The 19,052-nt window shown below is 35.1% G+C and overlaps 1 protein-coding gene across 3 annotated transcripts; it reads left to right on the top strand.

The window, feature by feature from the left end:
- The first annotated feature begins 289 nt into the window (after positions 1–289).
- Positions 290–15,473, top strand: uhmk1 (U2AF homology motif (UHM) kinase 1). Of its 3 annotated transcripts, none has more exons than XM_088926853.1 (8): positions 290–1,006; positions 1,940–2,232; positions 2,885–3,076; positions 3,180–3,274; positions 3,682–3,758; positions 4,589–4,687; positions 5,573–5,661; positions 7,036–15,473. In XM_088926853.1, the coding sequence occupies exons 1-8, from the start codon at positions 703–705 to the stop codon at positions 7,180–7,182; spliced, it is 1,296 nt and encodes a 431-aa protein (XP_088782979.1). In that variant the 5' UTR covers positions 290–702; the 3' UTR covers positions 7,183–15,473. The 3 variants fall into 3 exon arrangements, 2 of the variants coding, with proteins under 2 accessions (XP_088782979.1, XP_088782980.1); XR_016093718.1 differs by having other exon boundaries at positions 302–1,006; positions 5,551–5,661; positions 7,036–7,077; XM_088926854.1 differs by lacking the exon at positions 5,573–5,661 and having other exon boundaries at positions 302–1,006; positions 7,036–7,168.
- The last annotated feature ends 3,579 nt before the right edge of the window (positions 15,474–19,052 follow it).

The raw sequence follows: 19,052 nt of genomic DNA, 5'->3' as shown, positions 1-19,052 counted from the left end.
AGTGAGATACTGTATTTTACAGAATTCGGTTTGCCCTGTACGAGAAGCAATTGCAAACAGCTGGTTAAACCTTAAATAGGTTTCAAGTACTAAATTGGGAAATCAGTGTGATTTTCAATATGGAGATGAATTGAAACTGTTCGAAAGTAAATGTAACACGTTTACTAATCATAATTAAAAATCAATGCTTTTTCAGGGCACATAACTATATACTCCGTATACCACAGATATTAGTTTTGTTAGTCCTCCAAGGAACTCTAGCACAAGTCTTCATATTCTATGGTTCACATTTCCGGTAAAGATGGCTGTATAAACAGGCGAAAGGGTTTTTTCTTTCCAGAATCACTAACTCCAAAAATTACATAACTACATGAAAACGAACTTCTTAAAATGAGAATTTTACGTTTCGCAAACAAGTCGGTGCAAAATGTTGCGTTTTCGATGTTGGCAGGACTGAGAGTTTAATAGCCGTTGCTATGGGTTGAGCTGCGACTACTTAGCCAGTTAAAAATAATTCGCGACACGAAGTTGAGGTGCATGCATATTCTGTAATGTGAAAAAAAAAAGCTAATTCGCAAGGCGCCGTTGCGTGATGAAAACTACTGTAATTTTATAATGCTGACTTGAAATGTGAAGCTGTGTTTTTTTTATTCTCTGTTGAAAAATATTTCAATTCTTTACCAATTTGGTTGTGCATGCACAATGGCTGCCTACTGCGGGTCTAGCGGTCAGACAGAGGTACTTGATGCGGATTTCTCCGTGACAATGGCAGGTTCACGCGGAAGTGTGAACCAGCCGGTGACGCCAAGTTTCGAGATATTCGGACAAGTCTGGAGAGTGCAGGCGAGGCTTGGGCAGGGCGTTTCAGCCTCGGTTTACCGTGTCACCTCGGAGAGATCCGCCTCTGCGGCTGTAAAAGAGTTTCAGGTGGATACACAGGGTGGGGATTACGGGTATCACAAAGAGAGAACAATACTTGAAGACATCCAAGGACACAGAAATATTGGTAAATAGTCAAATATCCTTTACAATAGACTGTGTCACTAGGCTGGAATTACATCAGCCTAGTAGGATGCAATCAGCTGGGTAGAAAAAAATAATTTCATGATTTTTCATGTTAGCTGGCCTTTAAAATATCTTGCACTTGTGCCCAAACTTATTTACGCCAAGAATGTTTCATTAGTTTTAAGATTTTATCACAGCACAAAAAAGAATAGTTTATACTAAATTATTTTTTTCTCTCCAAAAGGTCATGCTTTGAATCTTTTGTTAAAATGGTCGATTTGTGTGTTAGTTTAGCATTGTTAGCAGGTGTGAGCCTGACCAGTTCCTGGATGGGAGATCTCCTGGGAAGACTAAGGTTTTTTTTGAAAGAGGTGTTAGTGGGACCAGTAGGGGGCGCTCACCCTGCGGTCTGTGTGGATCCTAATGCTCCAGTATAGTGACGGGGACACTCTGCTGTAAAAAGGCGCCGTCCTTTGCAAGAGATGTAAAGCCGAGGTCCTGACACGGAGTGTCATTAAGTATTCCCAGGGCGTTTCTCAAAAAGAGTAGGGGTGTTACTCCAGTGTACTTGCCATATTTTCCCTGGCCTTTACAAACCATGGCCTCCTAATTATCCCACTAATAGCTGTTGCATCATCCTGGTGAGGGCTACACATTGGTGGTGGTGGAGGTTAGTCCCCATTACTTGTGAAGTGCTTTGAGTTGAGTGTCCAGAAAAGCGCTATATAAGTGTAAAGAATTATTATCATTAGATTTGTAATCATTTTAAAGGAGGAACATTTAATCTATCTTTAGTGTATTTTTAGCTCACATCACTCAGTGTCAGTGGCTATTTAAAATATATTGGACAGTATAATTAAGCTATAAATAAGCTAATATAAAATATATAGATGTTTTAATCAATGTCTTGGTGTTTGATTCTTTCTCTCTGCAGTTTCCTTGTATGGAGTTTTTACAAATTACTACACTCCAAATACATCTACTCACTGCCTTCTTCTGGAATTGCTTGATGTCAGTGTCTCAGAGCTGCTGATGCGGTCCAGCAACCACAGACACTCCATGTGGATGATCCAGCACTGCGCCCGAGATATTCTTGAGGCACTTTCTTTTATGCATCGGGAAGGTTATGTGCATGCTGACCTGAAACCACGTAATATCTTATGGAGTGCAGATGATGAGTGCTTCAAGTTAATTGATTTTGGGCTTAGTTTCAAGGAGGGAAACCAGGTAATATATTTTTTCAGCCGTTCTGTATACATGATGATCCAATTATTAACCACTTGCCAAAAGGAAGGAAGAAGTAAACTGGTTATAAGAGTTCAGTGTCTGCATCCCTAGTTGTAACTATAGGATAGTTATATATATAGTATATATATATACTATAGGATACTCCTGGAGTGCTCCAGTCCACCAGGTTTTGTACATCTCCATTAAATTGTTATTTTCTGAAGACTTGGAATGATTTCATTGTAATCAATTAAGTCATTTGTCAATTTAATTGATTCATTATTAAATTAAGTAATATCGAGGTTGAGACAAATTTTAGAATCTCAAGACTTGGAGGACTTGAGGCCTTTTCATTAAACGTAGTGCTTGCTTAATTGATCAATAAAAGTAAATGTTTTCTCAGTTTTTAGAAACTGGAAATCTATAAGAATAATGGAATTGGGGTTCTCCATAAACAGGGTTTGAGACCCCTTTGTGTGGCATTTGCTGCAGAAGTTCAGCTTTCAAGATAATGGTATGTTTTCAAATTGTTTCAGGGCAAGTGTGGTGTTCCATTAACTTTTAACAGAAGATTATCTCATTCAAAGGATCTGCTTCTCTGCTTAATCTGTATTCACACTATATGTTTTGTAATGTTGCTTTATATTTTCAGGATGTGAAATACATCCAGACTGACGGGTACAGAGCCCCTGAGGCAGAGATTCAAAACTCTGTGGCTCAGGCTGGTTTGGAAAGTGATACAGAATGTACTTCAGCTGTTGACCTATGGAGTCTTGGAATCATTTTACTGGAAATGTTCTCAGGAATAAAACTGAAAGAAACAGTTAAATCTTGGGAATGGAAGGTGAGTGGTGATGCACTTTTTGGAAATGTGTTGAGTCTGAATGTCTAACTGTAATATAGCTGAATGCTTGGCGTTACTCATGTTCTGTTTTTCTTTTCTGCAGGCTAATAATTTTACTGTAATAGACAATATCTTTGCCAGTAAAACTGTGGTTGGGTCTGCTATCCCAATCTATCACCTAAGAGACCTCATTAAAACGTAGGTGAAAATATATTTTTTTAAACTTCTGAAGTCTGTGCAGTTGGCTTCAGGTCCAACTGATGACCTGGCATGTAAGGACATAAAGTTTACAGATGACTGGTGGCCATTGTATTCCATATCTTTATAGCTGAACTACTAACATTCTAACAATGGCTTTAAACAAAATAACTGCTGAGCATTATTCCAGCATTTTCTGAACCTAGTAGTGAATAATATGATCTACTTGTACAAAAAAAAGATGGCAACCACATTCTTCCTTCCTTTTTTGGTTTAGGATAGAAATTGTTATAAAAGTCAGATTTACAGTTTGCTGCTAAATTGTAAATTAAAATAAGCAATTTATCTTCTTAATGTGTTTGATTGTTTTAAGTGCCTCAGAATATTTTTGTTTCTTTCCCACCTAGTATGCTTCATTGTGACCCAAGACAAAGAACCACAGCAGAAAAGGCACTGTCCAGCCCTTTCTTTAGCATCCCCTTTGGTAAGTAGGAGGAGTAATCCATTTTATTTTTAAACTTGTTTGACTTATTTTGTCAAACGGGTGTTTGAAATACTTTTTTCAAAATTATACTCTCTGAACATATTGGACATAGTAGTTCACTGTAAAGACAGTGTGCAGTAGACCTTTCAGTTAAAACCCTAACACAATTATATCAATATCTGAAAACACAAATTACCCTTGGTGAGCTCTGAAGTAGTTAAACCCGTAAGGGCTGCAAAGGAACAAGTAAAGGTTTATTCCACGCCGAAAAGAGAAGGAAAGAAACACGTTTCAGCTGTGGACACACCTGAAGAAGGCCCCACAGCCAAAACGTTTTGTTTCTTTTGTTATCTTTTCATTATGGAATAAACTTTTACTTGTTTCTTTGCAGCCCTTACGCATGCTACCACAGCTGCCTACTTGAACTTCTTAAACCCGTAACGGCACTCTCTTGGGGTGTTGATGGAGCTCTGTTTCCCCTGAAACCATATGTTCAAGTCTTGGTCAAGGCACCAGCTGACTGCGACTGGAATTCATCGAACGTCAGTCCACAGAGCATTGTCAGAGTATCCGTTATTGGATAGCCAGGGCTCACACCTGGCAGCATGTTAATAATTTTAAATAAAAATATTCTTATACAGAGACATTGTATGAATCTTTCCTTATAAGAAAATCTATTTTGGCACTGTTCGTAATAATTAACTTTCATATAAGTTACTTTTTTTCAGTTAATTAATTCTTATACATTTTGCTGGTTACTTTGAGTAACAAAAGTATTTGGTTTCTGGAAAGCAGAATTTATACAGCCATGGTCTCTCTTTTCTTTAAAGCACCACATATTGAAGATTTAGTCATGCTTCCAACACCTGTACTGAGACTGCTTAATGTCATCAATGACAGCCATCTTCAGAATGAGGAGGAATATGAAGGTGAGTTTTCAGCTCACCATTCTGTAAAACAAAAGCATACATTGAGATTTGAATCTCACTTTTCAGTTTCTCAGATAGTGGCTACAATCATATATGTTTAAATTAGGATATAAAACAGTAAATATATATAAAAAAAAGAATCCCCATTTTTTTATATCTACTTGATTTTGTTTTTCTCATCTCGTCAATTCAAACCCTGCAAACACACACAGGAGAATGATGGAAGTGTAGGCAGACTTCTCTGATCAGCTTACAGTACCTTCAGGCCAGTAGGTTTTTAACTTGTCACAAGCAATGCAGCCCCATGCTGGAGGAGCACTGACTGGAGGAGAGATCCCACATCCCACACAGCACTGGAAGCTGGGAAGCACATGGGAGGCTTCAGGGGTCACTGGGACCCAAGCGAGCCCTGGCCGGCTAATCCTAACCCCAGTGGCGCTCAGCCGGTTGTCCACCTCTTATTGAATCTTGGCCACTGTCAGTGACATGATGCAGGCTCACACCCATGTCATCTGTATCTTAGCGTTCAGGCTGTGTTTGGGTGAATGCTTTTAATGGTTGAGCCACTCAGGATGCCCCTGAACATTATTATACAAGCTAAAGATTTATGTTTGAACAGCTCAGTTCAAAGCTAATCATATCTTTTAGAACATATTTGCCTTCATAGTATTTCTGAATGCTTAAGTAATTTAGGATTTCTTGTGTCAATGTGTCTGTATAGAAAGGATTGTTATGAAAGTACTTTCCATTAAGTGAAATATTATATTTTGCTTTTTTGCTCCCAATGCGTTTGATATTCCGTTCAAGATTATAAACATATTAAGTTCTGTCTTTCCACATCATGAAAATCTTTTAATCCAAAGATTTGCTATGCTGCCTTGTTAGACATTGTTGAAGATATGAAAGAGGAATGTCAGAAATATGGAGCAGTGGTTTCTTTGTTGATTCCAAAGGAAAATCCCGGCAAAGGCCAGGTAAAAGCTATTTTCATTTACTTACTTAAAGGGGAACTGCAATGCTATTTTCATATTTTGGGGCTAGAAAGAATCAGCATTAACGGGTGCATTTCAAATCACAATAACAGTAAAATGTACACGGTAACTTGTAAAACCTCCAATTTACATCACAAAATAGACTAAATTTCCAGGTTCTGCAATTCAGAACAAGGCAACAAACCTTTCGGTGACGTGTGAGGCCCTATGACATTGCCGACAAGCAGGCTTGTGAATACATCTCTTTTAATCCAATAAAAATATTGTTCTCGATTGGTTTTGCTGACAAATACTGCTTACTTATTAACTCTGCATGCAGATCACATTGGAACATTTCTGCGGTGAAATGTCTGCTGCAGAACCTGTATTTATTCGCTCATGCATCACATTACATTAGTCATTACAGAGACCAGTGAGCATGAAGGACCACATCACGTCACAATTATTGGGAACTCAAATGCGAGTTTGCGACGACATGGCGGCTTACAGTACTTTCACAAAGTTAACAATTTTGTGCTTAATTTGAAATTTGTAACTTTTTTCTATTATGTCAGTGAATTTTTTTCTGTTACTGGGATTTAATAACCAGTTTGAGATAGCAGTGCAGTTCCTCTTTATATATCACATTTAAAGTTTATTATTGCCCTATTTATAGATTACAATAAGTACAGAACACCAATTTTTTTCAGTGTGTCTCACTGACATGAAACTCCACTGTCCTCCAAGTTTCTTTTTTTGTGGTGCTGGTCATACTCTCTAGGGAATAGTAAAAGATCACTGGGAAAATAGGAGTTCTTCATTAATCGTTAATGCATTGTGGAGAAGCACAAATTGATAAAAGGATACAGAGATTTTTCAAAAAAGGTTTACACTCTAGTCCATCCATGGATGGGCACAGTGTCTTCTGAGTTTCATACCAACCAAATTGTCTGCTACTTAGACTAGTGAATTAACAACATTAATATTTACTTTCAGGTTCAACAGAATTATGTAGGTAATCAAATAACATCAAATACACAATCAAAAGTAAAAATAAAATTGTAAAAATCTAAAAATAAGCTTAATTAAATTAGTTTATGTACTTCATTTTGAAAAAAAAACAAACTACTAGACATCGACTCTTCAGTGACTGAGTTAGACAGCCCATTAATTAAAGTCAAAAGTGAGCCGTGTCCAGCTGCTTTTTTTTCCCAACTGAAAAGGATTTTATGTAGTTGTCTTAGAAAAACATCTAGGCAGAATCTAGACAGACAGAATCCAGACACAGGCATGAAAAGAATGACATTCTGTTAATGACTTAACTCTTTGCTTTGACTTAACCCTTTGCTTTGATACACTATAAAATATATCTTGCAGGTTTTTGTTGAGTATGCAAATGCTGGTGACTCCAAAGAAGCTCAAAAGTTGCTGACTGGGAGAACATTTGATGGGAAGTTTGTTGTGGCCACTTTCTATCCATTGAGTGCCTATAAGAGGGGATACTTGTACCAAACTGTGCAATGAATTTGCAAATACAATCATTTAAATACCTGTGATCAATCTGTATATTTCAGAAATATGCAAACTGCATATAAAATGAATTCCACAGTCATAGCTTATCTTACTTGCACTGATCCAAATTAGGCAGACTGACCCTTGTAATTACTTAATGTGAAAAGATGGTATTTGTTCAACTGTACTTGCAACTTGGAATAGAAGACTTATGAGGTAAAACATTTTGTTTAGCATTAAAATGTATACACAATGGCTAAAATAAAATGTATAATTTATGCTTCCTGCGACATGTTTTGCATTACTGACACAAAATGTAAAGGTTTACATATTTTTGTAGCTCTATCCTAGAAAAAAAATTACCCTGCCCTTCATTTCTGCTTTGCGCCAGATTACATTGTTAGAGGTCTTGCCGTCCTAGTACTGAAAACACTGTAGTGTTTTCCAATCCTGTCTTAAAACTTCACCCTGTTTCTGTTCCAAGTTTGTTTTACTAGCTGCTGTACGTATTCTGGCATATAGTATTTACAGAACATATTCAGAAGCTGTTGAACTACATTCATTCATGTTTAATGCATTCATTGAGCTGTTAAAGCACCTGGAAACACACAGGTATTGGATAAATAAGAGTTCTGAACAGTGTTAAAGTTAATTTAATGAATTGTGCATCAATCTAAGGAAAGGGGTATCCACTGTCTCAATTAAACATGCTACAAGGCTGATTTGTACTATCTATGGTCACTAACATTATTTTTGTATAAATAGAGATCTGTAGATAGACTGTGTTCTTGTGTAGTGGTTATTTTTACAATACGTGAGGGATGTAATCTATAAATAAAATACTATAATATTGTATTTGTTGATAGAAGTGTGTGTTATATACAAGTAATTACTTGCAAAAGTATTCAGACCCTTGCAGTTTACATATTTTGTTTCTTTAAAGCTTGAAGTTATAACATTTTCAAGTAATAATATTTGTTATATATACTGTACAACCTTCTCCACATGCAGAGCAAAAGAAAATTCACGATTGTATAAGTATTCAAGCAGTTTGCACTGGGAAATCTACAATAATTTAAGCACACAAAATTACCTTAAGGACCACACAGTTAAAGCGACCTGTGTTTGTGTACAATAATAGTGTTTCACATAATTTCAGAATAAATACACCTACCTCCATAAGGTCCATCAGTCAGGTACTGAATTTCAAGCAAAGATTGAACCATAAAAATCGGTTTCAAAACAACGTGAGGATGAAATTGAGAAAGGCACAGATCATGAAAAAGGTATAAAAACACTTCAAAGGTCCTTAATATCTCTTTGAGCACTGGTGAAGTTGATAATCAAAATGTGGAGAGCACGTAGACACTGCCTAGATCAAGTTGTCCCTCTAAACTAAGCAACCTAACATGGAGGAAACTGCTTAGGGGTTTCACTGTAAGGTCTGTGGCGACTATGAAAGAGTTCCAAAGTTGGGTGGTTGAGACGTGAGGAAATGAGAAACAGGATCAACAATATTTTGGTCACTTAAAAAAGGAGACTTGTAAGAAATCTCAAACCTCTCGGGGGCTTTGCAACAAAGCATCTAAGTGATGCCGTAAACATGTAGCAAAAGGTTTTGTGGTCAGACTTAGAACTTTTTAGAAAAAGTTAAACACACCCAACTCTGTGCTGCACTGTCAGCCCCATCCCTGCTGTCAAGCATTATGCTGGCATGTTATACAACACTACTAAGTCTATTGTTATTCAGCAGGGATTAGGGAGCTTGTCAAGACTGATGGGGACATAGATGGAGCAAAGCACTGGCAATCTTACAGGATAACCTGCTTCAGACCTAGAACTTTGAGAAAAAATTAACCTCTCATAAGGACAGTAATCCTAATGCCAGATGTACACTGGATTTGCTGAATAATAAAAAAAGTTAATGTTCTCAAATTCTGACTTGAATCCTTTGAGAATTTTTGGAAATAATTGAGAACTGTTGTACCCAATCAATTTGAGAGAGCTTGAACAAATCTGCCAAGAAGAATGGGCACTGGTGTGCCACCAAACTAGTGTGCAAGCTTGGTACAGACCTACCCAGAAAGACTTGCATCTTGTTACCAGAGGCACTTCCAACAAATATCCATGGGTCTGAATACTTATGCTACCAACATATTTCAGTTTTTTTCTCTGTGGTTTGTGCTGAAATTTACTTACCCTCAGAAGTCTTCAGTTTGATAGGGTCGGAATACTTTGCAAGGCATTGTTGCACTATGCTATACAGTATATTCTTCACGGTACATCTCCACACCTTCTATCCAAAGCAGTTTGAAGACGTCATATTCTTAATCATACGCTAAATAGTTCAGAACAAAACATAAATGTGCACTTTCTTTAATAGTACATCCCAAATGTATGTGTATTTTAATATAGAAAAGTGGTGGCTAAACTATTTTATTACAGCTTTCTTCAGAACCCAGTTATTCCAATTTTGCTAATTGTGATTCAGACAAAAATTATGTAGCTCAATAGTCCAAAAGTTAAAAACCAAAAACCTGTGATTACTGTTTTTATGGTTGTTCCAGATTTTTAAAATAGACAATTGAAGTGTAATATCTGTCATTGTTAAAAAGATGGGCTATTGTAAATCTTGTTTTTCATTTGCTGGAAGAAAACGGAGAATTTTTTTTAATGGAGAATTGTTTGAAATTACCGTAATTTCACCAATAATCTGAAGTATAGTATTGTATAAATTAAGTTTGTGCAATGGTCTAGAAACCATCAGTCTATTTTGAAAATGCTGGATTTTGATTGACTCCTAGATGTGCCACTTAAAACAGCTGCAATAGTAGATCCAATGTTTACAAGAAAGGATTAATATTGTTTTGCCTCTTACTGAAAATAAGGCATGTCCATCAACCTATCTATCCTATTTGGTATTTACATGTGCATTGAATACTTGAATTGCCATTTTTTTCACTTTATACTTTAATTTTTAATTCTGAAACTATTCTGCTTTATTTAAACAAATTTGATTCAGGAGCTTAGACAAGGAAAGGTTTGTTTTGGAAGATTTAACCTTGAGATTTGATGTTTGCCAATACATTTTCAGTCTTCTTGTTGTGTTGTGGGTAGCAGTTGCAGCATATCGAATAGGGAAGATTGCACATCTTTGTCCTCAGCAACGGATTACAGCTTCACCTGTGGTATTTCCAAAACATTCCCAGGCCAGCTGTAAAATAAACTGCTTCTGGCACATCCTGTGTTCAGTTTCAAGGTCTCTGCCGAGCAGGTCATACCCACTACACCTTCAAGAGAATCCTTATTGGTGACATCTTGGCCAAACAACGTCAGCTGTCTTCTCTGAAGACTTTCCCAGATAGCTGATCTTCTCACCCTGTCACAGGGTGCCACAGGGACTAAGCCCAATAGCCCCACAAAGAAATGTATTTTTTGCTTCTTTCATTCATGATCTTATTATATTGAATTTTCAGCCATAGATTGTGATATACATAGATCAATTTGTAAACATTGAGTTTTGTCCTAGAGCTTGGGTTTTGCTTCACAACTACAGACTGGAACATGACACAGCACCAATTCACTAACCTACGGCACATTCCTATTTGCCATTGCTTGTAATTGAGACCCTGAGGTAACTCCTTCAGCTCCTTTTTACTTGGAGAGGACCATGACCTCAGATTGGGTCAGATTGTACTATATAGATGAAAATGTGTATAATCCTGTTGTCCAACTAATGAAGATTCATATTCCCCCTGTCAGAACTGTCCAGTGAATGTGCTTGAAGAACATTGATTTAGGATTAGCTCATTCTTTTTACATCTTCTTCCTTTTGAAACCTTGATTAGTTTCTACTCATCAATGATCGGTGCAAGATGTGCTTTTATTCCTTGATGTGGAACATCAGTACGGGAATAACATGTTCTGTTTCAACCACTTATTGTAGTACTGATTGTTCACTGGGTAATACACTGCTGTGAGCTTTAAAGCTCTGAAGCAGGAGTAGCTCAATCTGTTTACATGATAAGCTGCAATTTTGTCTCAGGCTATGGTGTGTTGTCTAAAGTAAAATTTAAAATTAACATCCCTTTTGTGGATGCATTATTGGAAGCCGTTTAGCTCCACGTAGAAAAAATATTGCATTATTATGAGAACTGCTATTTTGCAATAATTATTGCATTTTAATGAGATAGCCATGTTATTTTGCTGTATTATGTTTTGATAAAACTTTCCGTATAATTTAAGGATAAAAGCCTTTTTCAAACACGTAAAATCAACTGTATATGTCCTTACTTAACTTTCACTATAATTTTTTTTTTGCGGTTAATTAGCAGACAACATTCATTCTGAGGAACAGAAAAAGATAAAGTCAAGTAGTGACTGAAATAGATTATTAATGATGTTTGAGAAGGCTTTCTTCCTTTAGTTATAGGCAATGCAATTTCCATAATTACTGTGAAGTAATGCACTGTTACATTGTAATAACAATATTTTCTTCCGGGCACTAATTGGCTCCTTAGTGTTACCAATAGATCAGAAATATCTTTTAATTCAGATATGTAGTATGCTAGAAGCAAAGTGAAGTGATTTAGTTCACTTGGACACTGAAAACCCACACAGATTCTTCCATAAGCAATGGAGTAACTTTGCTCTCAAAAGGTCAAACCAACCCTACAATAATGAGGTTTATGAATGCCAAATGATGCCTTTGACTAGATTTACAGGTCAAAAACCTAAACTGTTTGATACAAAACCTGGAAAAGGGTATTTTTAGTCTTTAATACGTGTGTAAATTTTACAGTTGTTTTTTTCAGATCCCTGTAGGTTTGTAAAATAAATTACACCTCAAGATAGTTTGTTTCTTTAAAAAATACTCTGTTCAAATGCAGTGTTGAAGAAATGCAATGTATTGAAACACTTCAGAAAGTGACATTTTATGCAATATACAAATACAGAAGGATGACTAGTGAGAAATAAGAAGAATTTTAAAACAATATAAGCCACATATTGTTTTAAAAAGACCAGAGGATATAATAAACTGTCAACTTGATTATACAGCATGTAGAGCATAACAGTATTACTAATACTATTACTAACTAATACTATTAGTTATATGATCAGGAAGTAAAAAAAACAAACTTTCTTTTGAGTATTTACAGTAAATTATTAAAAGTAAAATGTATTTGTAAGAGTAATACAAGTAAAGAGTCCTTAAGACAGTGTATTGAGCAATACACTGTTCACACTATATCTGAAATGATCATATTTAATTTAATTATAATATTTTAAGCATGAATACTAACAATATGTGGAAAAGATCTATATTTCACTTGTTTCAGCATACAGTGTTCAGGGACTTTATTCATCGCCTTTTAGGTGTACTGTGTGTCTTTACATCTTTTTACTTTAGTGCGAATGAATAATAGCTTCAATAGTGCAGACACTATTTTTTTTAAACTGAAAAAAAACATTTAGGAGTCAATTCTTACCTATAATATCCTTTGTATGGCTTGTTTTGTTTTACTGTAAGTATACAAAAAGTGTTCACATATTTTAGCAGAATTTCAGTTAACATTAAACTGTATTTAAAAAAAAAACTTACATTCCGCAATTCCATCAAATCTATCATATTAAAACATTAGAAGTTACAATAGATACAGCAATTATACTTTGAGATAATTAAATATTTAAATTCCAATTCATATAAACTCAGCTGACATCCCACTTGGCTAGGTTATTGGATGTCCTTTGGGGACCTTAATGAACAGATGTCTGGAAAGGGTCAGACTTGTTTTTTGACAAATTTTTTGACAAATGTGACCTGTATTTACATAACGTTATACTTTATAACAAAGTTATACAGTTATACATACTTTTACACATTTTGTTGGTTTTGGTAGATCATGTACTAGTTAAATAGCTACCTTAGTTGCACCTGTTACATTCCTAGTCGTTGAGTAGCTTAAGCTACTGTATTTTTGTCACTGTTGTGATATAAACCATCACTACATCTTGTCTTTGCAGAGTATTTTATATTATAGAATCACATTTTAGCAGAGCAGAAATTAAATCTCAATGTTTAAAAAAATGAACTATTTGAAAGCTATATCTTTGGTATCCTGTGTAGTTAAGCTAAAGTAAATTGTACATATTTTAAAAAGATAAAGCTGTCCGGAAGTCAAACTATAAATACTTTTCCCAACAGCTGCTTTTGTTTCTTGTAGTCCTTGTGCAATGAAGTATTGTTTGTGTTAATATAATATTCCAAAAAAAGTAGAAGACACTTGCTGCTTTATAGTTTCTGCCAGAGTAAACAGCACTGCAGGCAGCATAGCGGTAGAACACTGTAGTTTGGGTCTTCTGGAATGTTAATTTAACCTTGAAAGTTTCTTTCAGATTTTCCTGTTAAATGGATTTTTACACACAGCATGATACTTTCACAGCCTGGGGGCAGTTTCTGCTGTAACACCCTAGGAGCTTCAAGGTTCAAGTAGCACAAAATCCATTTTTGGTTGTCAAAAGTTTCAGTCACAGAAAACAAGATTATATTTTTTTAAAGGAGGAATTTTAATTTGCTGGACTAGTTTTTCTCTTTTGTAGAGATGTCATCTTCATATTGAATGATGCTCTGATCAGTTTAGTAAGAGAACCGAATTCAAGGTTAAAATGTTGGAAGTTAATAGGTTGTAATTTGGGATGAAGATTTATAGGAATAAAAGATTGTTAGTGATGGCCATATTCGAAATATTCTGCCGAGGCTCTTTGTAAATTTTAAGTTTCCTCCTCATAATTTAAATAACTTCTTATTTTCTAAGAGTGAAATGTGTGTCCTGTGGTTGGGTCCCTGATTAATAGTATCAGTTGCAGCCAACTTGAATTAAGATTTGGTATAAATAAAGAGTTCAGCAGTTAGGTTATATTTTATCTCAGAAGTAGACAGTAATAGAAAGTACAATAACACTTCACATTTTTCGGTGCAGAATCAGGACTAAAAGGTTAATATTCAGTTATCAAGTGTGCGTATAACAGTAAAATAGACCATTTTAAACAGAAATCAACACATTTCTGTTTTAAGAAGGAATAGTTTTATCTATTAACAAAGATGCATTAGTTTGCTGCGTTTGAGAATGTGTGCGGTTTTAAAGGTGTGGTTTAGTTAGAAAACCTGATTCGGCCCTAGTGAATTATCTTCATTTACATCAGTGGGTGGATATTTTCAAGTTGATTCATTTGAGATTGAGCTGTTTAGTCATGGAGTAGGTGTGTGTGGAGGACTCGTTACGTCCAAAATTTTATGAAGGAAAGAAAAATGGAATGACAGGCTTTGTTCTCCTCTCTTTCTGATCAGTCGTTTTTGTGAATTACTAATGTGTATTTTAATTATTGGTCCCCTTCATAGTGTGAACCAATTAACTTCTATTTAAAAAAAAATAGATTGGGGGTGAAAAGATAAGACAAATGTAGTTTTAGGGATAAATGTTCCCGTTTTCTAGAACAGACTTTTTATAGAAAATACATTTAGGTAGAAAGCAGAATGAATGCTTTATATTAACAAAGAAATGCAGATGCTTCTCCATCTTTTAAAATGCATAAAATAATACAAATGATCTGCATTCTCATTTATTAAATTTTACTTCAGGTGTTATTTAAATGCCATTGTTGGCATTAATCTGGTGTGGTTGGGGTGCTTAGAGGGGTACCACATCCTTAAATAATCCATTCCTAAAAAGAATCTTGAAAATCAATATCTAACCCATAATGGGTAGCTAGCAGGTAGATATTGGAGAGCAGGAAGTTAATTGTTGGGATTCAGTGGCACTTAGTTTTCATTATGACAAGTAAAACCAATTTGAATTCTGAACATTTGAATGAAATTTTATTGATTTCTTTCTTAATTACAAATTATTGCTCATCAATGTTCCTTATTTCATGGTGGATTGTTGATTTTTTTATTGCCAGCTTCGAAGTACTTTAAACAGGTGATTAACAAAGTACTTTAAAGAGGTTATTCTTTTTACAACGATTGAGTAATTTGTTTTTTTATGGTGGATATAATTGAGTGACCCAGAGAAACTGATGTAAACTTGCATTGAAAGATGTTTCTAAAACTCTTCAAATATTTTCTCATGTGAATGTGTGTTTTCTGTTGAATTACTTCAGAAATGTACAGAGTAGGGAAATAAGGGCACAAAGAACATGACTTACTCAGTTACCATGTATAAGATGTTTGATGAAATTAAAATGTTTTACATGACAATGATGCTGTTTATGAATCTCACAATAAAGAATGTCTCCTGCTTTAATTTTTATCCAGTTTTTATTTGCTTTGCTAATCATACCGTATTTATTTGTAGGATTACACATCAGTATGCTTTTGAAGTGAATGTGGATTTAAACTGTAGCCCTTTGAATCTGATCAAAGCCTCACTGAAATCTCATATTCATTATTCAGTACCTATAGGCTCTTCATCTCCTGAAGAATTTAGCAGTTTTTTCCCCATGTCTTTTGTTAGGGGTGATTTTAAGATGTACATCTCTAATATATTATGGATATTTTACAATCTTTGAATATTTTCATCTGCACTTTATATTTTAACACTATTGTGTGGTATTCTGTTCACCTTACATAATCTTTGAGTGAATCATTTATTCACTCTGATACTATACAATAAGCATTCATACAAACTAAGGGCGTCTTAAAAAGGGAAAAATAAGTTTCACAGTTCAGATAGTGATGAAAGTCATAAAATCTTTGCATCTGCTGCCATGTTTCTTTTCTTAGAATGGCATGTGTAATGTATTAAGAATTAAGCATCCAACTAGCTCAAACAATCTAATTATCAAATGTTACTACTTGACAAAAACAATACGAGCAGTACAAGTTGTTACGTGTTCAGAACTACATATGTACAGTACATATTCATAGCTACAAAAATAGCACTATTCAAATAATAAAATATGAAGTATATGAGATTAAATGAGATTTTCCTCTTGGTTTAATTCTGAATCTTAATTCTAACTTCATGGTTTGTCTTTTTTTAAATAAAAGCAGGAACAGTAGGTGAAAATTTGTTTAATCCCATTCATAGAAATTATGTCGCTATGATATTACAAAACCACTAGAAGGCAGCATGCTCCTTTAGCATTTCTACTCAATGTTAAAAACATTAGCTCTCTCCTCAGAACATCACTGAACTAGTTTTGTTTTTCAACCAAATTACATTCAGTTGTTGTTGGACATAGACCATTCAACTTGAGGTAGTTTTGAAAACCTTGTATTTTAAAACAAATGCATTAGATATCAGTACATTGTAATGTAATCTTATAATGAAGTATGCTTAGATTTGTCTTCAGTTTTTGTAATACAAAATATAGGAGACTAAGTGGACCCTCTCTAAGTAAATGAAGGATCCCAAAATCTTGTCCAGTCTTTACTTCACAAATTTGTCTGGGCATTCTTTTGCAGAGCTTCACAACTCTTCAAATAATGTCCTGTTTTCAGATAATCTTAGAAATGAGCAACGTTTTAGCAGTCTTTCACGTTAACACACACAAAAAAAATATCCAGCCATTTATTAAGCTTAAGTTTAAAATGTTAAGTGTAAACTGATTACAATCCTCCATGCCACAGTTCTGAATTCTAAATGATTTCTTAGATTAACACGAAATTAATAAAAGGAGAAAGATGAGCTGTCCTAAATGCTTAGGAAATGCCACCAAAATCAGCAGTTTAAACTGCTTTTGCTTACAATTAAAAAAAAATGTCTGGAGGTTTTAAAATCTCCAGGCCATTATAACAAAACTCTGTTATTCAATTCTAATTATATTACATTATTCTAATTATATTATGATTATTATTTATTCAGGAGCTGACTGCCCAAAACATTAGCAGACTGCTCTTGCAAAGTTTTTATGAGAGTCTGTTTCCCTCTGTATTTTCTGAAGAGGTTTCTTAGCTAATGTTAGCCCATGATTATGAACAAATATACTGAAGATCTGTAATGGAAAATGAGGTATTCCATCCTTCTTTCCATTTTCCTGCAATGAACACTAGAGTTGTTGTGCAGAAGATACCCTCTCTTCCTGAACTTGTAACATTCTTCTGTTCTTTGGTTGTTTCAGCTTTGCACAGCCTGAGCAATATTGAATGGCTGAACTTAGAATACCAGTTTCTAAAGGTCACAACTTCCAGGATAGTCAATAATAGAAGTATTGTCTAGGGATTATGAACTTGTTTTTTATGGTGTGCACATAGCCAGATATCTATGAGGTATGAATAGAATATAGGCTTTCACAATGACTCTGCTGGTTATCAATACAGCTCCTGAATGCACGGAGTTATTAAAAGAAATTGAAGGACATGATTTTCCTCCAACAACTGTGCTGTTGTGACGGAGTGGTTATATAAAGGAATTTTATTCCTAGCGACCCAGCTTTTTTTTCCCCCACTTTGCTTACAGACTTTTCAGAAATCAGTCATTGTGCCATTAAAGAAACCCAATTGTTAAGTTTTATTATGCTCAAAGCTCTAGAAATGATGAGTGTTTGATGGTCTTAAGCTTATAGTGCGTATCATGATGCCTCCAAAAGTGAAAAACATGTAATTAAAAAGTGAATAAATTATGGTTTGTTCACCATCTTATAATATTTGGACTTACCTCTTCATAATATGCTTCAGTAGTATTAGCTTCACTACTTCGGTCCAAGTTCTACAATGAAGGACTTCTGGGTTAACCTCTGAGAACTGTACTCCCCTCCCACAGTGTGGTTCCAGCTAGGCCCACTGTGACAGCCTGTGAAAGTAATTTTCTCGTTTTCTCCTTGGTGCTCCATCTGTGAACTTCTCCTACACCTGAAGGGCTTAAGCATGTACCATAGTGAGTCAGATACCTCTCGAGCTAAGACTATGGGGAATGGTGTCTGACAGTGACATCAGCACTGAGTTCTACTCCCACTCAAAGTGTGTGAGTTATGTGTGGCTTTAGGCAGTGATTGTTGGCTGCCGTCAGAGATGATTTCAGGGTAGGCCTCTTAAGGACATAATACTGTACTTCTTCGTAAACAAAGTGCTCATCAGTACTTGGCTGCACCTAAAATCACTTAAAATCCAAGGTACTGACTGATGACTACCTTGCAGAACTCCTGTCTTGCAATGAAAGAAGCAGATATTACATAGTATAATGTCTGGGAGGATGATAATTATTAATAAATTGCTATTTTTTAAAAAAAGAATGAATCTTAATAACATAACTTATTTTTATACAAAGCTCTTATATGTGCCTCAAATGAATGGTAATGAAATGCCTCCAGGTATAAAACAAAACATCGTTATTAGTATAATAAGTATAAGGCAGTGCTACATTCTGGTAGCATTCTGGAACAATTCAGCCCGGTTTTATTTTGGATGTATTTCAACAAGAAATAGCTTAAGGAGAAAAAATGTTTTACAACTGTATTTGCAACCATTCTTTATGTGTGCTACTTTTTCATGTAATAAAGAAATGGCTAAAAGCAGACTTGGAAGGCCCATCTGCTGTGCTGCCAAAATGTAGTACATTTTAGGAAGAAAAGCTTTGTTAAGCATGCATCGGTCACTCAGGACGATTGCTGAAAGATGACACTTCATTGAGTCATAATTAATTACTTATGATTTCTTTCCTTTAAATTTTTTGAGTGCATGAGAAATAAAGAGAAAACGTAGTTCTAATGCATGATAAGAAGACATTTTAAAGCTCAAAAGTAGCCGTGACCACTATAAATTAAAGTTATGGGGCCTGTACTTCTAGTTTAAGTAAATTCTTGAGATTCCCCTGAAAAGGCTTTCTGCTTCTCATTGACTGCTGGGGAATGCAGATAGTTTTTACAACTCAAAGACTGCATAC

This window comes from Atractosteus spatula, chromosome 11, assembly GCF_055471065.1.
Source record: "Atractosteus spatula isolate fAtrSpa1 chromosome 11, fAtrSpa1.hap1, whole genome shotgun sequence".
Classification (NCBI taxonomy): domain Eukaryota; kingdom Metazoa; phylum Chordata; class Actinopteri; order Semionotiformes; family Lepisosteidae; genus Atractosteus; species Atractosteus spatula.
This window is presented reverse-complemented; position numbering and strand designations above follow the sequence as displayed.

What these genes read in the sequence shown, in the direction of transcription:
- uhmk1 (XM_088926853.1), top strand. Translation starts at nt 703, where the DNA reads ATGGCTGCCTACTGCGGGTCTAGCGGTCAGACAGAGGTACTTGATGCG. An exon ending in GTTTCAAGGAGGGAAACCAG is followed by an intron (nt 2,233 to 2,884) that starts GTAATATATTTT and finishes TTATATTTTCAG; the next exon opens with GATGTGAAATACATCCAGAC. An exon ending in GAATGAGGAGGAATATGAAG is followed by an intron (nt 4,688 to 5,572) that starts GTGAGTTTTCAG and finishes CTGCCTTGTTAG; the next exon opens with ACATTGTTGAAGATATGAAA.